Raw genomic sequence first — 25,602 nt, 5'->3', positions numbered from 1 at the left:
TTGATGCTCGTCAGAGCTGAGTTTCAGGAAGGGGCTGTTTACTTTTAAGTTGGCTTGGAATCTGTATTATCTTCTTTACATACAATGCTAAGACCTTATTAATGATGATAAAGGTTTTTCAAGAGGAATAAAGCAATGTTATGTCATTCATCAATTAATAATCTCAAATGTCGTTGTTCTTACCCAGTGAAATCCAGACTGGTTAGAAGTACCAGTGTTGTTTCTCCTGCATGCAAACTCCTGCATGTAAAATCTTATGTCACCAAATGAGTCGTGGTTGTATGAAGATAGCACATTGCTCTAAGCAACACGAGTATAATGCAAAAACATTTGGGAGGAGGAGGTAGTTGGAGAATATAGTTATTTTCTTTCCTTGTCCTAAAAGCTTTTGTCACTGTACAGTGTTTTTACACCATAGTCTCTGTGGGATTGGTGCAATGCATCCTTGAAGAGCTTTTTAGGAAAGTCATAATAGATAGCTTTGTGATTTCTGCAGTGCTGTCTTTGCTAAATTAGGTGTATGAGCTTGTGCATCCTATTCCATATGCAGGCCAAAAATTGTTAAATCTGGAGAATAAAGAATTGAAGTATATCTGTATGCCCATACAGAGAGGTGTAGGAGTGTGGTTGGTTGACCCCAGTCAGCAGCCTGAGTACCTACATGGCCACTTGCTTGCTTCTCCCTCTGCTTCCCTGGGTCAGGGAAGAGAATAGGAAAAGCAAAATCAAGAAAATTCATGAGTCTAAATAGATACCATTTAATAAATGAAGGAAAGAAAAATAAAAAAAAACATGAGATGAAAAGGCAGTAACTTAGCTTCTACCACAAGCAGAGTGATGACCAGCCATTCTCTGTTTATGAGATGAGCAACTTAATTTATCCATGACAAGAAATAGAGATTATCACCTAGGTTTGCACTCCCTTCTCTGTCCTACCCCCAGCCAAATCTAATATTTTTAATTTGCTCTGTATGTGGGAAAGAGAAACTCCATTTTTAATTGATGTTTAAGAACTTCTGCATAGAGAAGCAAAATAACTTAGAATAACTTAATTGTTACTACGTAAATCACTTTCCTATCAGAAAAAGATTGAACAGCAAAAGAGCATAACTCAGAAATTGCTACTACATCAATGAAAATTTTCTTTTGCTCTCTTGATGTTATTGCCGAATGATGTAGTGAGCAGTTTTGCCATCCATTATAACTCTGGGAGACTTTAAAATTAACTTCTAAAATTAATAAAAATGTAAATAAATTTGTCAAAATGAATTGCAATGTTTTAATTTGTATAAATAACATGTTGATTTATCTGTAGTTAAAATTGTACATTTAAATGTTTTCTTATTTAGAACCCTGTATCAGTCATAAATAGTGTAGTTGTTTTTCTCCATGTTATCTGCACATTAATTACAGAATCCCTAATTAAACTTTCTTTCCAGAGTGCCTGATAACAAATTCTGATCTCCTAATGGATAACTTTCAAATGAGATGCCAAAGATCACAGTGTATTAACATCATTTATATTGCAAATAGTGCAACTGATAATATAAGGGCTCAGATTGTGTATCTGAGCTGTAATTTAGTTTTGGTTGTTCTGTTTTTTTCTGGCAAGAACATTTGAATTATGCTCTATTGCTTTTGCTCCTGTTAGCTAAAATGTATGGTGGGGCTACAGTTTTATACTCCTCCAAAAAAGTTTTTCTAAAGGTTTTGGTAAGTAAAACCGCACGTGCAGCTATGCTATCTATGTACTTTCCCAGGTCATGAATTTTTGAATGTGTTGACCTATTTCAGTCATATGTAACAGTGAGCTGCTAATCTCCAAAGCAACTAGTAAGTGAAGTGAAATGAAAAACTGGTGGCTGGAGACAGGAGGAAGGCTGCAAAATTACCTCACCAGTTATCTGTCCTGCTTGGCCTGCCACAGGCCAGTCCCAGTGTGCATGGCCACAGCACATGATCCTTCTCACCCAGGCACTCTTTGGGACTGCAAGAGGGGAACGAGCCCACTGCAGGCATTTTGGGCAGTGGCAGAAGCAGAGTGCTATGAGTGAAAACAGGTGGATTGGGGGGGTGAGGTTATAGGCTGTTGGAGCTTAGTCGAGCATAAGAAATGCAGTTAATGGGATAGTGATAGACATGGATGAGTATAGGATGCAAACACGTTAGAAGCCAAGCTTCATTAGTTCCGGCACTGATTGAAGATATTCTTTCATTAGGAAAATAAAAAAAAGTAGTAGCAGATGCTGATAGACGGCCATAGAAGTATGTAATTAAATCTAATGCTAAAAAAAAAAAAAAAAGAAACTTACCGTTCCTCTTATTTTTGCTTTAGACCAGACCTATTTGACTGGAATGTTGTGGCTTCTCAGCAGTCACCTGTACAACGATTAGACCATGCATTCAACATAGCCAGGAAACACTTGGGCATAGAGAAACTCCTCGATCCTGAAGGTTAGTAGAAATTATGTTCTTTTCTCTAAGGGGAAAATAATTTTTTCCATTTCTTGATTGTAAATTAATTTGACTTTTTTTGAACAAGAGTTTAACGTTTTGCAAGATAAATCATAAACTGAAGCAAAATATTTAGTTTAATATGTTTTAGTTTTACCTTTGGGCTCTGTTGAAATTGCATAAAAACTACTTGTATGTACATGCTCTGAAACGAATTTTTCCAGCTTTAGGGCCAGAGTTTTAACGTGCATGCACTGAATTAAAGGTATCTCAAGAAGTAGTTGACTTCCATTACAAAGATTTAGAGGATTTCTTCTAATGTATCTTATGGGAAGATCATGAGTTCACGTTACCTTTTAATATATATCCAAAATGTCTATTCAGATTCTAAATACTCATATATTTAAAATGTGACTTATGCATATATGAACAATTTTATTGGGATGACATCACTCATATCACAATCATTTAGACTTATATGTAATACTTGCCCATTTTACCTTAATTATTTTGCGCTTCCTTATACAGTTATGTTTGAAAGATTCTTTGTTTTTAACATGATCTTTTGAATTTTGTCCATTTCTGTGTGTTCTGTGCCCAACTTACTGTATTGCTGAGAACCTAAGTAGTTTTCCCTCCATTTCTAAAACCTTCTTTACCTCAAGGTGATGTTGAGCAGCTGTTGTATTTCCTATTTATGTATGCCTTTGCATATATCTAAACACAGTCTTCCTCCACATCATGATCCATATGCTCTAATTTAATGGAATTTCCTATTAAGCCACTAATAAATGCAGTTTTCTGTATGTTTGTGCTGTTCTTAGTGGCTTGCCTTGCTCTGTAACTTTATTGCTTCATAGAGTGGAAAAAGTATTAGAGGAAGTGGTTTAATTGAAGATGGAGATATTTTGCCCTGAGTAGATTTAAAGAAGTATCTTAAGCGGTGCTCACAATTAGAGCAGCAAGTAAGATTTGAGAGTCAAAGATGACAGGGGCTTGCCACTTTATAGTTGAAAGCTTAGTGAGTGCCTCCTGAGTGCCTGTCTTGTGTGTAGTCAACTGATTCCCTTGTACCAGCAGTATATGAAGTGTCTGTGGTGTAAATTGTGAAAGGAACACACAGTAAAAACAGTACAGTGTTGCCTGATAGAAAAAACTGTCTTTCATCTCTAGAACTGAATTTGTTCTAGAGGAGGAGGAACAAGCTTTCTATGTGCTAAAGTGTGAGATTTAGCTTGTAAGCTCTGTGTGAGATTGGAACTGAAAACTGAGTTGCACAACTGAATAGATATAGTCACAGTCGTTTCTATAATTGGATGAACTTTCTTCTTAAAATAGATTAGTGAATAAGTTATTTTCTGTATACAAAAGTCACTTTTGATTAGACGCTTTTACTCTGTTTTTTGGCAAAGATGCTTGCAGTTGTTTAGCCAACAGCTGAGAAAATCTTAAACATTGGTTGTTTTCCAAATCTCTCCTGTAATTATTTGCTATTCAGTGTTGTAAATCACGGTGCTTGCCACCTTCTTTTCTCTACAAATAAAAACCTGCAACCCTTTCCAAATGAAAAGTAAATTCTGTACCCATTTGAAAACATATGAATTTTTGAAACTGTAACAATTTTTTTCATAATATTAAATCTGTTTACTGAACAGCAAAGTTACTGTTATGTAAGCGAGGAATCTTATTTGAAGGTTCCAGCATACTACTTCTGTAATTTTCCTTTGTTTATTATCATCTCTCCTAATTAGATACTCAAATATCTCTTAACTGCATATTGTATAACGATACTGTCTGGCTATTAACTTAATAAAAAAAGCAAAGTGCTACTATAAAAGAACAAAAACCGAGTATGCATTCAGTGGTGAAACATTATTTTAATGTAACAGTATTTGTCAAAACAGCACATATGAAATTTGTGAACACTGTAAAATTTGGGTTTGCTAATTAAATACTTGCAGTCAGAATATTTTGCAAATATTTTGTAGTAGGGAGGATACTGTTTAATAAAGCCCTATTCTTCTACAGCCATATACGGTGGTCAAAAAAGAAAGGATTTGAGGTTTATTACTTGTGTTCTGAAGTTATTGATGATTTATGCATCTTGAAATGGATGATTGGGGAATCCATCTTAGTGCTTACATTTTTGAAAAGTAAATATTTTTATTCAGCCAAACATTGGTTTTCTAGGTTACATATGAAGTTTGTTTCTGAGGCTGCTGAATCTTCAAGTCTGTCCCACAAGAAGTATTCAGTTTCTTCCTGAGGTTATTGATATTTTCACTCTATCCTGTGAGCAGCTTTTAAAACATTGTTGTGGAATTTGATCTCCATTTCAATCACCAAAGTAGTTAAGATATGGTCTTTAAGTATTTCTTGTAAAAGCTCTGTTGTGTAAGTTAAAACTTCCATATTTTGCTCAATGCGGAGATGATAGTTCTTGCTGTTTTTCTTCACTTATGTTGATTGCTAGGAATGCTTTCTTTGCATCAGTAGTGTATCTTAAAGCAGCCACTCTACTTAGTTTTTGAGCAAGTGAACTTAAATTCTACCCTAGCCAATTATATTTACACTGATGATGCATACATTTTAAAACACAAATGAAAGTGCTAGGCATCTCCTGTAAAGGACTTCTTCTGTGTCCTTCCACCTTAAGGTATGATTAGTTTATGCACAAGTCCTAGAGTAGTCTCACAAAATTGTCTTTTTCCTATTTTAATACATTGATTTCGTATCTTGCCTATGAAGCTTGATAACGTTGTCACAGAGTATGTAACCTTACTAACTTCCTCTTAAAAATAGCAAGCTGTATAGCTTTCTGCTTATAACTTTCCTCTGAATAAAATTAGCTAAGGAAGGGTTGTGATTAATCAGATGTTATGTGAAGATACTGTGTTTTGATATAAATTCCCAAAATATGCCGCATGTGCAGCATAGAATAAATTCTGCAGAGCTATTCTGCATTCAGAATGCTCACGATATTTGGGGGAGGGAGGAAGCAAACAAACTCATCTGCAAGAATAGTGTGTAGGACTTTTATTCCAGCCTTTTCCCTTTCATATTCAGACAGAACAGGTAAGAAAGCTGAACCAACTCCTCAGCCAAAATATTTATTATATGTTAGCTATTGGTTCTTAGTTTTATTGTTAGGGGGGTTTACCCCCGATGTGGAAAAGTTGCATAGATAACCGTAAGGGACAGTTTTCCATCCTCTCTTCTGTAATGAAAGACCAGTGGATGATTCAAGTCTATTTTGGTGCAGGAGTTAAAGGTACATTAAATTGGCCCATGATAATAACCAAGCAGAATCTGTGGGCTTTCATTGAGGGTAGAGAGGACTTACAGGGAGATCTGGATAGACTAGAGAGCTGGGCAATCATCAGCTGTATGACATTTAACCAGAGCAAGTGCTAGACTCTGCACCTGGGAGAGGGTAATCCTGATTATATGTGCAAATTGGGGACAAGAGGCTGGAGAGCAGCCCTATGGAAAAAGATCTGGACAATAGGATTGATGTTGAGTTGAACATAAGTCGATAGTGTGCCCTAGCTGCCAAAAGGGCCAACCATGTCTTTGGGTGCATCAGTACAGCATAGCTAGTCAGTCAAGGGAGGCAATTGTCCTATTCTACACTGCACTGCTGCAGCCCCACCTCAAACACTATGTGCAGTTTTGTGTGGCTCAATACGAAAAGGATGTCAAACTGACACACTGAGTGTCTCCAGAGGAGTGAGACCAAGATGGTGAATGGTCTCAAGGGAGAAACTTAGGAGGAGTGACTGAGGTCACTTGTTTTGTCCACCTTGGAGAAGAGAAGGCTGGGGCGTGACCTCATTGCAGTCTACAGCTTCCTCAAGGAGGGCAGCAGAGAGGGAAGTGCTGACGTCACTCTGGTGATCAGCAATAGGACACAAGGAAATGAAATTAAGCTGTCAGGTGGAGTTAAGATTGAACAGTGAAAGAAGGCTCTTCACTGAGAGGATGATCAGTCTGGAACAGGCTCCTCAGGGAAGTGGTCATGGCACCAAGCCTATTCTCTTAGGCATATGATTTAGTTTTATGTAGCCTTGTGAGGACCAGGAAGATGGACTCAAGTATCCTTATGGGTCCCTTCCAACTCAAGATATTCTATTACATTTTTGATTGAATCTTGCCACTGAGTGAAATGTAAGCAGGTTTTAGGTGTTCACTGCTAGAGTATATGAAAGATAACAAAGGGGGAAAAAAAAAAAGCATGTGTGGGGAAAATGATGGATTGTAGAAAGTTTTTTAGAAGAAAGTTAAGAAAGACCTAGGGATTAGTGGGCCGGATTCAAGAGGAAAAATGCTTTTCAAATTGAATGTTTTAGGCCAAAGTATTCTTGCATAACACACAGTATTCTTGTAAGAAATTTATGATTACACAGCTAAGATCATAGAATCACTAAGTTGGAAAAGTACTTCGAGACCCTAAAGCCCAACTGTATGTGTGCACTACTAAATCATATCCCTAAGCACTTCATCTACCCATCTTTTAAATATCTCCAGGGACAGTGATTCAGCCACCTCCCTGTGCAGCCTGTTCCAGTGCCTAATAATTCTTTTGATGAAGAATTTTTTCCTGTTGTCCAATCTGACCCTCCCTTGGTGCAACTTGAAGCCATTTCCTCTCACTCCTTTCACTTGTCACTTGGAGAAGAGACCTAACACCTCACTACAACCTCCTATCAGATACTTGTAGATAGTATCCCGTCAGCCTCCTTTTCTCTAGGCTGAACAACCCCAGTTTCCTCAGCCACTTCCTATAACACTTGTTCTCCAACCGCTTCACCAGCTTCGTTGCCCTTCTCTGGACACGCTTCAGGACCTCAGTTTCTTTCTTGTAGTCAGAGGCCCAAAACTGAACACAGTATTCAAGGTGTGGCCTCACTAGTGCTGAGTACAGGTGCACAATTACTACCCTGGGCCTGCTGGCCACGCTGTTTCTGATACAGGCAAAGATTTTATCAGCCTCCTTGGCCACCTGGGCACACTGCTGGCTTATAATCAGCCAGCTGTCAACCAACACACCCAGGTCCTGTCAGGTAGCTTTCCAGCTGCTCAGCCCTAAGCCTGTGGTGCTGCACAGGGTTTTTGTGTCCCAAGTGCAGGACTCTTCACTTCGCCTTGTTAAATCTCAGCCCATTGGTCTCAGCCCATAAATCCCATTTGTTCAGATCCCTTTGCAGAGCCTCCCTACCCTCCAGCAGATCAACGCTTCCTCTCAGCTTAGTGTCATCCACAAACTTAATAAGGCTACACTCAATCCCCTCATCCAGGTCATTGGTAAAGACACTGAACAGAGCTGTACCAGCACTGAGACCTGAGGAACACCACTCGTGACTGTCCTCCAGCTGGAGTTAACTCCATTTACCACCAGTCTTTGAGCCCGGCCATCCAACCAGTTTTTTACCCAGCAGAGAATGCACCTGTCCAGGCCAATGGCAGTCAGCTTCTTGAGCAGAATACTGTAGAAAATGGTGTCAAAGGCTTTACTAAAGTCCAGGTACATTATGTCCACAGCTTTTCCCTCATCCATTAAGAGGGTCACCTTCTGACAGAAGGTGATCAGGTTAGTTTGGCAGGACCTGCCTTTCATAAATCCATGCTGACTGGGCCTGATCTCCTGGCTGCTTTGTGTATGCTGGGTAGTAGCACTCAAGATGACCTGCTTCATGACCTTCCCTGGCACCAAGGTCAGACTGACAGGCCTGTAGTTTCCTAGATCTTCCCTTCGGCCCTTCTTGTAGCCTGTAGTTACATCTTTAGTAGTTAACTGATTCTTCATGGTCTTCTAATCTGTATTGTAGTTGTGGAGAAACACGATTCCAGACTTCGCGTATAAACTTCTGAATATATGTTGAAGGCTATTATGTTCCTTCTCATATCTTTTTAAATATCACCAAGTAAGGAACAGGACAAGTAAAGAGCAACAAATATATTAGGGTCAACAACATATAGTAGTTATGTGTTATTGCCTGAATGCAGAGTTTTGCTTTTTACTTTAGAATAAAATATATGTGCTATATAGGAGTAGAAAGTTCTTCTGAGGAGCAGTACGGAATGCTGTCTCAGAAACTGAATCTAGGAATACCTCTGAGATGTGTCCTCTTTCCCTTTACAAGAACCAAGTGTGAGTTTGGTAGCAGCAGCAGCAGGAGATGAAATGGTTTTGTGCTCACTTCTAGCAATAAACATCCGATTCTTAGTTTAATGGACTTCTCCCTGCTGACATGTTTCTGGGTCTTGTTTGTGCTGGCCTGATAATAAATACTGTGAAGTTATGTAAAGGCATTTCTACTGTCCTTTTTAGGTGAAGTAATTATCCAGTTTCTTATACTTTACTGTGTAGCCTGATAAAAACCTCATTTCATCCATTCCAGTCACGTTTTCTATTTTTTTCCTTAATTTGCACCGATGTTATGAGTTTTTGGCACCATTATTAAGTGATAATGAGACTCAGGCAGTCTTCCATTTGATAACTTTTTTGTTTGATCTTGGCGTTGCATACTTCTATATCTCAACAGTAATGGTTTCTACCATACCTGTAGCACAGGGAAGAGGGTAAACAAACTGTCAGTGTTGTAATTCTTTAAGCTGTTAATCCTCTCCATACCCACTATTGTATACATTCTTAATACTATTTTTCAGTTCACTTTATTACTCTTGCTGATATGGCTCATGTCAAGAGAGTATGAGAAGATATTTGTTTTCTGTCATACCCTAAAGATTAGGAATGTTTTGTCTAGTACTGTGTCAGTGTGAAGATTTATTTATTTTTAAAGGCATGGAGGGGGCAAGTTACAATAGCTACATTTGGTAAAGTGTTGCTGAGAATAGTCAAGGAAAATGCTGGATCGAGGTTAGATATCATTATTCCAGTTGCACAAAAATCTTGTAAAATTTAGGAAATAAAACAAAAAAAAGGATTGTTCAGGGTCCTTTTGTTTCCCAAATCCCATAGTACTTTTAGTTAAATAAGAGGGGAGTCCTCAGGATTCAAAATAATAGTGTAGTTAATTTTTAGAGGATGTTGTTTCTGGACTTCAGCCATAAACATGTGGACAACTTTAGGTCTGGAAGTGTCTTTTAAACCATGTAATTAGCATGGTATTAGCATTGTTCAGGGTCCTTTTGTTTCCCAAATCCCATAGTACTTTTAGTTAAATAAGAGGGGAGTCCTCAGGATTCAAAATAATAATGAAGTTAATTTTTAGAGGATGTTGTTTCTGGACTTTAGCCATAAACATGTGGACAACTTTAGGTCTGGAAGTGTCTTTTAAACCATGTTATCGGTGTGGTATTAGCATTACATTTTCAATTGGGAAAATGTCATAGTGTCCGGTATCTTTTACACAATTCTTTAGGAAAGTAAATGTGGAAATCTGCAGGGATCTTTGGTGCTATTGCCAATCTGACAATGAGAGTCAGAAAAATTCACATTAATAATAAGTCATCAATAATATATATTTTAATATCTAATTTCTGGGTTGCTTTTGTTTCTGTTTCAAAAGTAACAATGTAAAATGCTGTTTATTATATAATCACATAAACTATTAAAGCCCTTGTATCTCTTTTGTGTTTCCTTATCACTGTCACCTGCTCTGATGAGGTACTCTGCAACTGTGCATTTTTAGTGTTTTTCTGGAACACCTGGGTGGTTTCTGGAACAATGGATGGGTTTGGTTCAGTCACTGGCTTCTAAAATTATGTCCTGTACCAAGCTAGTCAGTGAGCAGTTGAAAAGAAGATAAATCCTTTAAAAGCAATTCAGAACTAATCATGTCCCCTCTGTCTGCTGGTTTTGAGTCTTAAAATTTTCCTTTTCAGAAAAACAAATAAAGGAAAAAAAAATGTTTAATTAATCTCTTCAAGTTTTGGTCATATTCTGACATGTGAATTCCGCTCATCTCTAAGCATTCCGTGTGCTGGAATTACATATATCGGGGTAGGCTTCCATTAGCATTGTTAAAGCATTGAAAAACAACAGGAAAACAATCCTTTAACTATTGCTTTACTGTTTGTCATTACAAATTGCAGCTCTAAGTGCTGGATCTGTCAACTTGCCTTATCATGTATTTTGTCTTTAATTCATAGCAGTGAAACACAGAGCAAGAGAATACCTTCAAAAATAACAGTGACAGGCCACGTAGGCCAATAGGTTAACTTTTATCTGAATGAATTGGTAATATGAATAGGTTTTTCAAGTTGCTGGTAGCTTGATCTACATTCCTGTTGTAATATTTTATTTTACAGTTCTTTTTGATAAATGTTTGTCCCCAAAATTAAACTACATTTTTATATTCCTACTGATAAGATGAAAGTCCTGCTTTTTCTTAGCAGTCTCAAGCAAATAGAAATCATCAGCAAAAATAGTAAATTCAGTAGACTCCTATCTAAAACCACTCTCTCTTCCATACTTATGAATAGATTTATTACTACCTCATTGACCTATGAGCAATTCAATTATGAAGACACTACTTGACAATCCGTAACTTTTACAGATTTTCATGGAAATGAATGACTTAAAAGGTACTGTGTTAAGAGGATCAAGGACAAATAAGGCCCTCTTATCACTCAAAAAGCTTAAAGTAACTGGGTTTAATTGGGAGCATGGCACATACATTACAAAAGAAACTATAAGATTTTCTATCATAGTGGTTTTGCAGATTATAATAGTCGAAATACAGAACTTAAAGAGCTCTGTAGTAACTTCGCATTGCAGTTACTTTGTAGGTAGCTCAGCAACTGTTAAGACTTGAAAGGTCTAAAATTATTTAGAAATGAAGATAGTTATAGAATCATAGAATGGTTTGAGTTGGAAGGGACCTTAAAGATCATCCAGTTCCAACCTTCCTGCCATGGGCAGGGACACCTCCCACTAGATCAGGCTGCCCAAGGAACCTCCAGGGATGGAGCATCCACAGCCAGGGAAGCTGTGGATCACCACAGTGCCAGTGCCTCACCACCTTCATCGTGAAGAATTTCTTCCTAATGTCTACTCTAAATCTTCCCCTCTCCAATGTATAGACATTGTCCCTAGTCCTATCACTACATGCCTTTGAAAAAAGTCCCTCCCCAGCTTTCTTGTATGCTCCAATCTTTTCTTATTGTGTTTAAGCTGATGTAACTTTCACTGAATCATTTTATGCTCCTTTTAGAAGAGTTTCTGTGATATTTCTCAGCATCTTATTCTAGCAAAAAGAGCTGGACAGATTTCCTCAGTGTTCAGGGTGTGAATCTGACTCAAAGTCACTCAGTCTGTTTATGAAACACATAAATATAAGCAACTCTAATATTATTGTAGGCAAGAGGTATAAAAAATAAAGTAAGCTATTGTCATTGAATTACAAATTTGTTTAGGTTGGAAAAGACCTTTAAAATCATTGAATCCAACTGCAAACCTACTACTGCTAACTCCACCACTAAACCATGTTTCTAAGTGCCACATCTATGCCTCTTTTAAATACCTGCAGGAATGGTGACTTAACCACTTCCCTGAGCAATCTGATCCAATGCTTGATAACCCTTTTGTTGAAGTAATTTTTCCTGATATCTAACCTAAACCTCCCCTCGTGCAACTTGGGGCCATTTGCTGTTGTCTTATCCTGTGTTACTTGGGAGAAGAGACCAACAACCATCTCTACATCCTCCTTTCAGGTAGTTGTAGAGAGCAATAAGGTCTCCCCTTAGCCTCCTCTTCTCCAGACTAAACCATCCCAGCTCCCTCAGCTGTTCCTCATAAGACTTGTCCTCCAGACCCTTCATTGGCTTCATTGTCCTTCTCTGGACATGCTCCAGCACCTCAATGTATTTGTTGGGGGACAAAGTACAGGGGGACCTTCACTTTCCAGCACCAAACACTTGAATCCAGACTTTGGGGAGAAATTGTAAATGCTAGCTGGTGACAGTTCAGACTTTTAAAATTAATATCCATTACTTCTGTTATCAAGCAATGGAACTTTCTGAAGACTTTCAGTCTGAAATACTTGCATCTTACTATTGTTTTCATTAAGAAATAACAAAATAAAAGGAAAAAAAACAGAAAGGGGGAGGATTTGGGAAATGTTATTTGTTTTTTATGGTTTTTCCAAAGGAAAATTCTAAAACTAAATTTAGGGAATACTAGCTTTATCTTAAAGCAGAGAAAAGGCCTTGTATATGAAACAAGAATGGAGACTGTAAAAAAAGTATATATCTGCCTCTATCTGCTTTGGCTAAGTAAGGAGCTCTGCATATATTCTAAGGACCACGGACCTCTCTTACCTTGTCATGGTAATGTTAGCTCCCTGTTTTAATGATGTCCAGCGCACAAGATAATGGAAAACACGTTGGATCTGACAACACACTATTGAGTAATCTTGACATTGTAAAATATACTTTGCTGACTGTATTTCTCACTGAAATGGGTCAAGGAATCTTTAACACTGTGAATGTTTTTTCTGTATGTCCTGTTGTTGCTCTACTTCAAGCACTTTCTGTTAGTAAGAATGTTTTATCTATGACTTCACCATATCCATCACATAAAAGCACGTGTGCCATCTTTTGTTCTTCCAGTAATGCATTTCTTTTGAAAGTGAGGAAAATAAAGACTGTTCCAGCATCATACCATAGGAAAATTCGTGTTCTGTTAGCTGGAAGTTTTTTCTCCTCTACAAATATATTTTTACGGCATTGGAAATCACATAAAACAATAGTTATTAACTGACTTGCCATGCGTCAAGTAGAAATGGGAAAACAGTCTTTTTCCTGAGGAGCTTCTGGCAAAGGAGGGCATTTGTTTCTGTGCATATAAATAGATTTCAAAATTTAGTTTTTCTTGCTATGGTCTAATTTTTTTTCTTGTCTGTTAAGACAGCAGCGACCATGGATTTTTGCAACTGCTAGAAATGACAGCGAGCTAAGACTCAAGGAAATACACATTAGGTTTTGGAGGTCATGTAGATTGCATGAACAGAAGTAACTATTAGGAGCAGGAGGACTTAAATCTTTCATCTAGGGCGTAATGGTTTTCTGTAGGATATATTTTTTGTCCACCCTTGCACATGTATATGAGATCTGTCTATCTGTATGGAAATACTAGTACTAAATACATGATCCAGCAAGAATAAACTAAAAAATTAAACAAGCAAACTCATAGTATAACAGGAATTTGGATGCTAAGCGCGTGTCTTATTGATCTGTTAATGGCTGACTAGATACTTCTACAGGATCATAGCAACACAAATAATCTAAAATCTAAATAAATTGTCTATGTTTTTCCATTAGCGTCTTGATAAGTCTAAATGCAAAAAAACAAAGAAATGACAGCTACATTAAAATACATGAATAATCTAAGAGTGATGACACTTATGAAATGTTTGTATTTTCTGAATAAAAGTAGGGTAGGTATTATAATAAATAGGAAATGTTTCCTTGTATTTACAGATGATCATCATATTTGTCTTGGATTTTTAGTGATGGTATTATGCAGGCATGGCACTCTTCCTTTCTGTAAAGCCATGTCATAACTTGTAATAATATTGTTCTTCAAATTAGTAAGCTTCAGTGACCACAGTTACTATTCTTCACATAAGGCTGACATCATGAATGAAAACCTCTTAAGTCTTCCCACATTTTTTACATAAATGTTCTGTCCAGCTGCTTCCAAAGTGAGAAGGAGCAGCTCAAATCTGTGCTGTTGATCTGCAGCAGGAATTGGGGTAGGAGGAAGAAATGGGCAGCAATATCAGCCCATAGACTGAAACCTGCAACTTGATGTTGCAAAGAACACACAGTTGTTTTCACCAGGAGTCTGTTATTTGACAAATTTTTCTTTTTCAGTTTTGTGGATTTAGAACACTTTACCACCTCTTAACCCTGAATGCTTTTACACATATCAAAGTCAGGGATATTCTAAATGCTCCTTTTCTTGACTTCAAAATGCTCCGTCTAAAGGTAGCCTTCTGGTCCTGCTTAAGCAGATCATCTCCCTCCCTAGTGCTCAGCTAGCTGTGGATTTACAGTTGTCCACCTTGCTTTATTGGGTTTTTTTTCAGTCTATATTATTATTCTGCAGTCACAGTGCCTCAGAACTGTCTGTCAGACTGTAATCATTGGCCTGCTTTGACAAATAATCACATGAGTTTCTTTGCCACTTTATCACATTATGTGTAATTTTCTGTTCATCATTACTAGTGCTGTGTTTTAGTGTTGTTTTTCCAAACGAATAATTTCTGTAAGTGTGTGAAAATATTCACCTACTTTCAATCATGAGATATCTGGGAAGGAAATAATGCATGTATTATAGTTTATATGTTGTGTCTTCTGCTGGGACTTGCTATCCCCTAGTCCATGCTTTAAGCCAAAATTAATGATGTTTGTTTATAGCATGCTTTTTTTAACTCTGTAATTTAACGAATGAAGCCATTGGAATTATGCACATAGTTCTTGATTGCTGAAAATAATCACTAATGAAAGACAACTGGGAAGAGATCAATTGCAACATACTTATGTTGTGGCAGAATGAAATAAGTATATACTAACTTAAAATTACAAAGGAAAAAGGAGATTATTTAGGTAAATGGTCAAAACACTGTCTGACAAGTTTGTGGTGGTGCATAGTAATGCATACACCTTTACAGGATATTTTGTCAGACAATAATTTAAAAAGATTTGAAAGAACTATAGTTGCCTAGCCAACAAAAAGCCTGTCTTAAATTTTAAATAAATTTCACTTGAAGGAAAGAGATTTTTATATTAGAACATGTTTTAATCTACTTTTTTTTTTAATAACTAGAGAGGTCCTTCCAACTAACAATAGACTCAGATCAAAATATTCTGCTTTGATCTTAGAATCCCAGTTCCTACAAAGATTTTCCATGATCTGTACTTTCAGCATTTTTAATACATGTATAAATATATGTATGATTTTTAAAAAAGAGGTTTCTGAAAATAGAGTTCGTCTAAAGTGTTGTAAAGTGTGAGGGATGATGCCTGGAGGTTAATACTCTATAGAAAAACCTAGGGGAGGGCTTTTGCTTAAAATTAACCAAGAAAACTATTGGCATCTTCATATCCTTCAGGCTTTTTATGACTGAAAGAATTTGCTCCATTTAGAAACCTATAAGCACCTTGGGATATTCCACTGCAAAGATCTGCCTGTCTGCAAATATTGATTTGAAAAGCTGCTAAAGAGATTACTTAAGTTAAGAGAAAAACTCATACAGGTATCTTGAGACTTCTGAATTTTAAATTTCTCACGCACTGAAGGCTGATTAAGATATTTACTTGCTAGGAACGAATAATATTAATTGGTGACATGTTTGATTAAAATCTCTGGATTTTAAATAGAATAGGAGAGAAGTGTTAATGGCTTAGACTCCTTTTGAGGCACACTGTTCCCGCTAACCCTCCAAACACAATAGGGCACAGTTTCAGCCATGTAAGGAAATATAAATGAAAGATTAACCACCTCTTTAAACCTCGTAGCAGGTTAGCAACTTAACTTTGAGTTAAGTTAATCAGTATACTAAGTCTTGTGTAAGGAACAAAACAGTGATGTGTACAGAAATAGACTACTTTGCTTAAAAATAATAAAAAAGAAAAAAAAGCGAGGCATAATTTTGCTAATGCAGCAGCATTACTTTCTTTTATTTAAACTCATGGTAATACGTACTCTATCCTTTTTAGTCAAGCACACAAAGGTGAATACATGGAAGCCCTTTTTCAGATATTCCCATGAACCTCTGAGGAGTTCTAAATCAGCAACTTCTGTCCAGTATCCAGGTTTTTCCTCTGGTGCTTCATTTATATACTTTTTTTTCTTGTCTGTATGAAAATTAACTGCCCAAGTGTGGGGAATGTATTAAACTGCCTAAGGCAGAATCCAAGCTTCTGAAATTCCAAGTTTTGACATATTAAAAAAAAAAAAGAGATCTTATTTAAGATGGTGAACTAATCATTGTTTTAATCCTACTTCTTGAGCTTGTGATTTTACATTGTAGGATTTCTTGTTTTGCTGATGAATTCTTGGTAGTTTCTGTAATGTCTCATGCTAAAGAATTTTTGATAAGGTGACAAGAATGAGTTGATGATACACTGTGGAATATTTTAGTGAAAAATAGTATTACAAAATGGACAATGAAGGAGAGAGTCAGAAATGCTGACAGATGCTGAAAATAATTTTAGAGGCAAGAAGAAACTGGATAAAACCTATTGCCAAGAAAATGTGAATAGTAACAGCTAATTTCTGGGTTGTTTTTCTTTTTTTTTTTTTCTCTCTACATCAAAACTGTCTGTAGGGAAAATAGGCTTCAACCTGTATAAAAGTGTTATCAGTGACTGGTAATGTAGTGTTCTAGTTCTAAAAGTTCCTTTCAGCTGAAAAACTTTCAATACTGTGAAAATTTCATTCTTTTCTAGATTACAGGCTGCCTCAACATGCTACAGAAGGAGAGAGAAAAATTAGCAAAGATTTTTTTAATTTTTTTTTTAGTGCAGAATATAAAAGATTCCACTCAGTAAAAGAAATCCCTGTCTTTGCACGCTTCTTTATTCTATCTTTCTTCTATGGGCCAGATCTGAGAACCTTATTATCTGAAGAAACTGAATTTTCATAAAGGCAAAAATAATTTTCTCATTTCAGTACAGAAGAGATGGCAAAGGTTGTCTTGAATGTAAAATTCTCCAAAAGATTGAGAAAAAGTTATTCCTTCAATTTTCTTAAGGCATGAATGCTATGGTGATTACAAAGACTGCCATTTGGAATAACATCCCAGTAAAATTGGCTATAGTTATTAAAACTTTTTAATAGTTAAATGTCACATAAAAAATGTAATGGCCTGTGAGCTTGAACTTCAGTACAGTAATTTTTGTTAAGCTATAGGATTTAAGGAGTTTAGTAAAACGGGCAATACTGTCTGAGTGTTCAGGGTACTACTAATAATAATAAAAATACCATCTCTTAATGTTAGGAGATGTACAGAACTTTCTCTTTTGAAAGTATTAAAATAATTTGTTCCAAGTATTGAAATAATGTGGTAGACCTGATAAAATTTCCACAGGGAATGAGCAATTAAGATTTTTGCTGTTAATAAGAGTTACTTTGGAGACTTTGTGTCAGCCAGGAAAGTAAGTTCTGTTTGTGAGGCATGACAACAGTGATCATTTCATTCAACTATTGATTTTAAGCAGGCTTTGTCCTGTAGAAGTTACTCCTATCTGCAACAGCCTGGATACTCTGTGAAATAAAGAAATCCAAAGATGCATGGTAAGTTCATAAAACGTTGCCTCAGCAGTTAAAACTACAAGAGGCTTTCAGTACAAAAGACAGGTGCCAGTTATTCTTTTTTGGTTGGGAGCAGAGGAAAAGGAGGGCTTTGTTCCAGTGTACAAGTTATTGTTTACTGCCTATACAGGGAGAGAGGTTGTACAGCTTCTATTGACTGTAAAGAAACATTCGTTGTTTGACTAAGCCATCTTTCACTGAAAGGTATTTCTGGGTGCAGCCATGGCAATAATCTGGTTTGTTTGCCACACAAGGTACACTAGAAAGGATTAAGATTTTGTTCTTTTATTGGCAAATAAATAGAAAGGTCTTATTTTCTGCTGTAATATACTGATTTCTCTTTAGAGTCAAACTTCTTGTGCATGTTCCAGTTATGAAAATGCTGATAATTACCATAGCCAGAAAAAGTCTCAAGCATTAGGGGAGTTATTTTATGAAACCTTATTAAATCGGAAGAGTAATGAAGCTCGTTGCAGTGCTAGAGAACAAGTCTTATGAGAAGTGGCTGGGGGAACTGAGATTGTTTAGCCTGGAGGAAAAGAGGCTGGGGACAGACCTCATTGCTCTCTACAACTATCAGAAAGGAGGTTGTAGCGAGGTGGATGTTGGTCTCTTCTCCCAAGTAACAAGTGATAGAACGAGAGGAAATGGTCTCAAGTTGTGCCGGAGGAGATTTAGATTGGATATTAGGAAAAATTTCTTCTGCTTGTGTTTTAGTTTACCGCAACTGAAATTGGACTATGATCTCAATTCACTTAAGTCAATCACAGACTCATTATTGTTGGGTTGAACTAGACCTGACCAAATGGATTGACTGCAGGTGTCAAGGTATTAGTAGCTGAGGAAGGGAGGAGGGACTAAGGTGGTGACTTCTGTGAGAAGAGACATAGGGCTGCCATGTGCTGGACACAGCTTGTTCCTGCTGGCTCCATAACAGGCACATCGTAGGACACAGACGTGCCATCAGCTGAGTTAGTGGCAAGGGGCAGAAAACATTGAGGAGGAGGAAAGCAATCAGTGATGGGAACAACAAAGTTAAAGGAATGGGAGCTGCTCCATGGCAGAGCAGGTACACTTTCGTACACTGCAACCTGTGGAGGATGTACCCATTGGTAGAGTGAGGAGGAAGGAGCAGAAGAAGGAAGAGTGAGAAACAAGGACTGGTAGAGAGAAAACACTAAACACTGACCCTGACATCGTGTGATCTGCTTTGCCTTACTGAAGAAACCAACTATAATTTGTGGCAATAGCAAGGGAGGAGAGGTGTCTGGAATGAAGTAGTGGAGATTAGGAAGTGAAGGAGGTGAAGTGAGACAAAGTATTTGAAGCGAAGTGAGCCTGAAAGTGAAGTTGGGTCTGGCAAAGAAGAAAAGGTGTTTTTTGCTAAGTATTTAAATGTCATCTTTTGTTTTCCGATACTTGAATCAGTATTTAAACTTAGATTTTCTTAATTGGCAATAAATGAAGTTAAATCCCAAGATGAGTGTGTTTTGCCCACAATAGTAACTGATGTGTGGTTTCCCTGTCTCTATTTTGACCCATGAGATTTCTAATTCTTGTTCTTACCGTTGTCTCCCCTGTCCCATGGGTAGCTAGTGAGCTTCTGGAAGGGGTTTGGTTGCTAGCCAGGGTCAACCACAATGCCTAAACATATTAAATGGAACAAAGGACACATGTAATACAAATCAAAATAAATGTCAATTGATGTTCTGTCTTTGACTCTCCTTTTTTGAACAGTTTCATTGTGCAGATGATAATCCAAGATTTCCTCAGCCTCTAAAATAGACAGCAATTGTGTCTTCCCCTGAAGGAAGTTGTCTTAGGGGTATGATGGCTGCCAGCGCCTGGGCTACTTGTCATTGACAAAGACCACCTAAGGGCAAGATATCTGAAAATAGCATTGATGCACCTGGAACCAAAATCAGAAATACAGTTATACTTCAGTCTTGTATGACTGAGAAGATGTTTGCTTAGAGCTTTCTATCTCAGTGTGTGCTCAACCTACAAGATCAGGATAGAATAAGATCTATTTAATTGAATTAAACTGAATACGATGAGGTAATGGTGCATGCATAGCCTTTGTTTACTCTTCTGATCGAGCTTCTGTAAATTCTGCATTCCTATGGTTCTGCTCTCTAACTGCAAACCCCAGTAGATTGCCTCCAGAGGGTTAATTGTCCTTTAAAAACACAAGTCTCCAGATTCATATTGATAAACTTATATATTAAAGTTAGATATTTCTGCTTGTGAAGATTGAAAGGTGATTGCTGAGGGGAGAAGACCTCCATAAAGATATCACAGAAGCTAGAGGAATTCTACAAATTGTAGTTTGAGGTCAGCTGAAAGACTGTATAAAGCTCAGATGTATTGCTGCTCTATGGACTCTATAGTAATTACATATACATTCCCCCAGTGTTGCTAATGATAATGTTTTATTAATCAAGGGGTTTGTGCATGTTTATTAAGGGAAAGTGTTCAGTTGTGAAACTATGACTAGAATTCAAGATACTTTTAAAAGGAGAAATTGTGTGCAGAAGAAATACATAGCCTTAGATTATTAATATGCATTGAATTCTACTCAGTAATGAATGGCTATCATCATAGAAAATATCTGGGATCACACAGCAGAACTTCATCATGCCTTTTGCAGCTTACATGTGTTACTTCTAGCACCATTTTTTGTCTGTAGTTTATCCCAAGAATCATTTTCACTGAATGCATAAATTACACTTTTCCTTTTTGCTATAAATAAGTACAGAACTTGTCTTAAAACAGTTTCTTGGAATTAAGTGTTAGGAATGGAGAAAAGATTAGGAATATTCCGAATGTTGCACCAAATGTGTGTTCTTTTGTAGTTGGCATTAGTATTTGTTATTATTGCGTGACCAGTTAAAAGTAAGTATCTGGCACATATGACCTATGAAATTTAGATTGATCTCATCTCCTTTAACCTTCAGTGTTATGTGAATTGTGTATCTGTATATAGCACTTGTTCAACGATCACTTTAGTTCAGTAGGCTGAGACAAGTATTTCTTCTGCACTAGGAATGCACGATTTACGTTTAACTTTTAACTTTAACCTTTTAACTTCAGGCAACATCAGTCTTTCAAATATTGCAAAGAATGCTGCCAGAGCTGTTTGCCTGAGTGCCCTTTAAATCTCTCTCTTGCACATGATATGATCAAATGCAAAGAGTTGTTATTCTAGTTTTCGAATAGCTAGCTAGGAAATTCTTTGAATTAGCAGTCTTGCATGCTAAGTAGGGTACGTGTAGGAAAAAAGAAAAAAGATGATGAAAACTAAATTGGCAAGTGTCAAGCTTTTATTCTTTCACAGTAATCTTTTCTGTTTATAATTGGAACATGATACTTCGGGGTTTTTTTCAGCAGCATTAGGAAGCAGCAGTTTTAGTAAAACTGTAGATGGGCAATAAAAAGTACTCCTACTTACCCTAAAAAATATACTGAAATTAAAGCTTTATGGGATTACTTGCAAAAGTGTTTGTTTTCTTGTAACGCATCTTTCCTGAGCTGAGTGTATACAGGAAATTTATGCATCAGAATAGAGTTGTTCTCCAAGGAGAATCCCTTTGGAAGTCCAAATAAATGGTACTAGTCACATTTTCTTTCTCCACTTCACTGTTATCACTTTAAAAAGTTAGGTTATGCTTCTACAGTACATTAGCAGCAAAGGGAAAACCAAGGGAAATGTGGGTCCAGCACTCAGTGAGGCAGGACATCTCATAACAAAGGATACAGAGAAGAATGAGAGACAATACCACTTTCACCTCAGTTTCTTCTGGTGCAGTTGGTCCTGAAGCCTCTTCATGGTAGAGTCTTCAGGAGCTGCGTTACCTGCAATAGATCAAGTCAGGGACCTTATAAACTGATTGAACATGTAGAAGTTCACAGGACCAGGTGAAATGCCGCCAAGGTGGCAGAGGGTGCTGGTAGATGTCACTCTGAGACCTCTCTATAACATCTTCAAAAGGTCATGGCAATAGGGAAAGTTCCTGATGACTGGAAAAAGGTAAATATTACAGCCATCTTGAGGAAGGACAAGGAAGAAGATCCAGGGAACTACACTCTGCTCTGCCTCCACTCTATCACCAGGAAAAGTATGGAGCCAGTTCTTCCAGAAACTCTGTCCAGATGCATTAAGAATAAAGGTGATGGGAAGGAGCCAGTGTGTTTTAGATAGGGCACACTGTACCTGACCATCATTCTCTGATCAGATGGCTAGTGGTGTGAATAAGAGGAAATTAATGAATATTGCTTACCTTGCTCCTAGGAAGACTTCCTGTAGTATTTGTATATCCAAATTAATGAGATGTGGTTAGAAAACTAGCTAGACTGCTGATCTCAAAGGGTTGTAATCAGCGATACAAAATCCGACGGGTGGCTAGTGTTCCTCTGGGTTGGACAGTAGGGCTGATAACATTTTTGTGTCTTCAGTAATGACTTGGGTGATGGGTGGAAGTACTAGTCTGCAGATAATTCCTGACTGAAGTCAACAGGTTGTCCTTGCAGCAATGAAATCCAACTGCATACTTGGCTCTAATAGTGAGAACATTACTGGCAGGTTGAGGGACGTGATTCTTCTACTCTATTTGGCACTTGTCAGACCAGTTCTAGGATACTGTGCCCAATCTGGGGTTCTCCAGTACAACAATAACAAATAAACATTGATACACTGAAACAAGACCGGTCAAGAGTCTCAGAGATGTTCAGGAGGTTTCAGCACATAAGAAGAGGCTGAGAGAGCTGAGTATCTTCAGCCTTAAGCAGAGGAGGAGGCTCAGTCAGGGGTGATCTTCTGGAGATTAGAGAGTGGCCTCACAGTGGCGTCTGACAGCACCCTCAGCATTGCTGCTTTCAACTAGCTAATGGGAGAGTTTTAAGAGGGCAGACACACTCTTCTCAGTCTCCTCACAGGCTGAAACAAGGGAAAATAAAATTTGATTTAAAGAACTTTTTTTTTTCATTTTGAGTGTGGTCAAACACCAGAACAGGTGCCTAGAGAGGCTGTGGGATTTCCATTCTTGGATATATTCAGAAGTCACTGAACAAGGCACTGAGCAACCTGATAGAAATCAGCCCTTTTTTATGTCTGATTTTGATTAGGTAATCTAGAGAGGTCCCTCCTGAGCTACATTGTTCTATGAGTCTATCATTTGTCAAATAAGGCTTCCCTTTACATAAGCTATGTTGACTGGTCTGTTGTGTATAATATTTTTTATGTGTCTGCAACTTCGATTACTTATTATTGTTAGAGCAGTAAATATAGGAGCCTTTTCAGGGTTATCATTGCATATGCCACCTTGCAGGCATCATATTCTGAGGTGATTTTAAAGCAGATGCTACATATCACAGTTTGTGGTTCACTGGTTCACCTTTGAGTTTATTTAGTAATTCCTGGATAAATTACATTTGTTTCTCATGACCTTTTGTTCATTTTTCAGTTAGTTACACTGTCTTTTCTACGTGTACTTCATTGTGAGACGGTAGCTCTAGCTGATCACTCTCCAGGCCTTCTCAGACTATTTTGGCATGGCAAACTGCACTGACTGCAAATTCAAATAAGTCATTTAGATTCTCAGCAGTTACCTTGTTGCCTTTGCAGGCTCCTGTTGTGTTGATCCTTTCATTCAGCAAAGTCTCTAGGAGGGATCCTACTCTGGATGTATTTGAGAGAGGATTTGTTTCTAGTTTTCATGTGATTTGCTAGTTGTTCTTTCTTGGCCAGTCTGTCTTGTGTTTTGGTTTTTTTTATTATATTGAGCCTGACAATTTATTAACCTTTCTGTTTTCTCCATTTGGACATGATTTCAACTTCTTGAAAGATGCTTCTTCTAGTAACTGCTCTTCAGCCCTGCTAGCTGGCTTTTATTGAATCTTCATTCCTTCCCTTCATCGGTGTTTTCCAAGGTGTTCATTTGCTGCCTGCTCACTTGTGATTGAATCCTGATCTACTTTTGGATTCTTCTCTAGAACCTCAATATTGCTAGTTGTAAATGAACAGTGTGCTGCCTGCGTGATAGGAGTTATGATCTGGAAGCAGGCATTTAACATGCTTTGTTTCTTTAACAGTTGTCCTTTATAGTCTCAGCTACTGATTCTTCCACAGTGATTTTCTTTGTCTCTCAGTGAAACCCTTCTCTTGCCTTTCCTCTGCTTGCTAGCCCAATGAATGTCAGTGATTTTTTTCTTCTCAAATATTGATTTTAAGCTGTTCATTTTTTGTTTTTAAAGAAGTCTGATGGGACTTAATCAGCTAAAATGCAGACATTGTGTTTATTTCTTAAAGTTTCTGAAGGAAATTATGTAACAATGGTAGATAGCTAAGGACAGAGTGATTTTTTTCTGTTTGTCCTCCTCTTTCTTCACCCATCTTACTTTCAGCAGTCTCTGTAGGTGCAGTATATTATTTCTCCCTGAGGAACTGAAAATGCAAGTAGTTGGTAACTACAACATCTGTTATTTTAATATTCCTTATCCTTTGTGAATTAATGAGAAATACTCAATGTGTTTAGTTAAATGTCTTAGCCATTCTTTCTTCACTTCTTATGATATTACTCATTTATTTTTATTATAACTGACGCAATCAATGATATTACTTGCTAGTGTGACATTGCTTTTCAGTTTAGATAGGCCAGGCTGGATGGGGCATTGGGCAGCCTGATTTAGTGGGATGTCCCTGCCCATGGCAGGGGGGGTTGGAACTAGATGATCTTTAAGGTCCCTTCCAATTCTAACTAATCTATGATTCTATGATATAACCAGTCTCCTCCACAGGTATGATGTTATGCAACAGTATCCTTCAAGTGGGGAAAAAAATCGGTTCATAAATATCATTCATTAAACCAAAGGAACTGGAAAATAATTTGGAATTTCTGATGTAATAATAGAGTTCTAACATGGCTCTAACATGCTTAAATTGACTGACTTTTATATATAAGGTAAATGAATAATGAATTGTGCTCTTATTGAGTGTTTAATCTTCAAAGCATGTTAAAAATAATAATTAATCCACACTAAAATTCCTGGGAGGACTCTACAGAAGTATTATCATCCTTTCACAGATGGTAAGTGCAGTTAACATTTCTCCAGTAGTGTTTTTGTTTCACGAAGTCTATCCAGTTCCGTCAATTTGTTTTTACAGCTAAAACGTATCATTACTGAGATAGCTATGAAGTGTAAAAAGCACCCTGCATTTTAATAGGCAGTTATATATCCATACTTCCATCTTTGTTTCAAATTTGCGTAATGTGCTGCTCTGAATTCTAGTTGATTTATTTTAAACTTCAGAGGAGATTAGTTTTTGCTGGTTTTCTGAACATGGGCTGTTGTTTAGCTGTTATGAATCAAAATCCTTGATACGTGGTTTATTAAAGCAGTAGAGTGGTGTTTGGCCCAGTCAGTTGTCCTTTGAATTAAAGTTGTAGCTTAAAATTGCTTCTAATTAAATGAGACATTGGACAATTTTTAGTATTTAAAATTAAAAACATTCTTCAATATTCATTCTTTCTAAGTTTAAATAATTTTAAAATTAACTTCGGTGTAATTCTCATATTTCTAAGTAGTCAGCTAATCAATGATTAAGCTATTTATTCTTTCAATTTTGTATTACTTTGAAACAGAGTCCTCAGGATATTTCTTAAATGGTAACAGAAATTTAATTCATAGATGGATTTACATCATATCTGATCCAATATGCATATTAAATAATACTGTGCTAATGAGATTTATCTAGTTCTATATGGTAATGACAAATATGATAAACCAATTAAGGTAACAGTACATGGTCATATTGTTCTTGTTCAGAACCTCTTGTTCAGAAGCTCTTTGAAACTTTTTAAGTC

General features: G+C 37.1%; 1 protein-coding gene across 10 annotated transcripts in view; it reads left to right on the top strand.

Moving 5' to 3' along the window:
• The window catches only part of DMD (dystrophin), a 1,193,355-nt gene that overhangs the window by 394,398 nt on the left and 773,355 nt on the right, over nucleotides 1-25,602 (top strand). For all 10 annotated transcript variants that reach the window (XM_054050408.1, XM_054050369.1, XM_054050393.1 and 7 more), the window contains one exon: nucleotides 2,336-2,454. In XM_054050408.1, the coding sequence (XP_053906383.1) occupies nucleotides 2,336-2,454 (119 nt within the window). The remainder of the gene's footprint in view (nucleotides 1-2,335; nucleotides 2,455-25,602) is intronic.

The sequence above is a fragment of the Cuculus canorus genome, chromosome 1, assembly GCF_017976375.1.
Source record: "Cuculus canorus isolate bCucCan1 chromosome 1, bCucCan1.pri, whole genome shotgun sequence".
In the NCBI taxonomy this organism is placed as follows: domain Eukaryota; kingdom Metazoa; phylum Chordata; class Aves; order Cuculiformes; family Cuculidae; genus Cuculus; species Cuculus canorus.
Note: the sequence above shows the minus strand (reverse complement) of the source record. Positions and strands in the feature narration are given on the sequence as shown.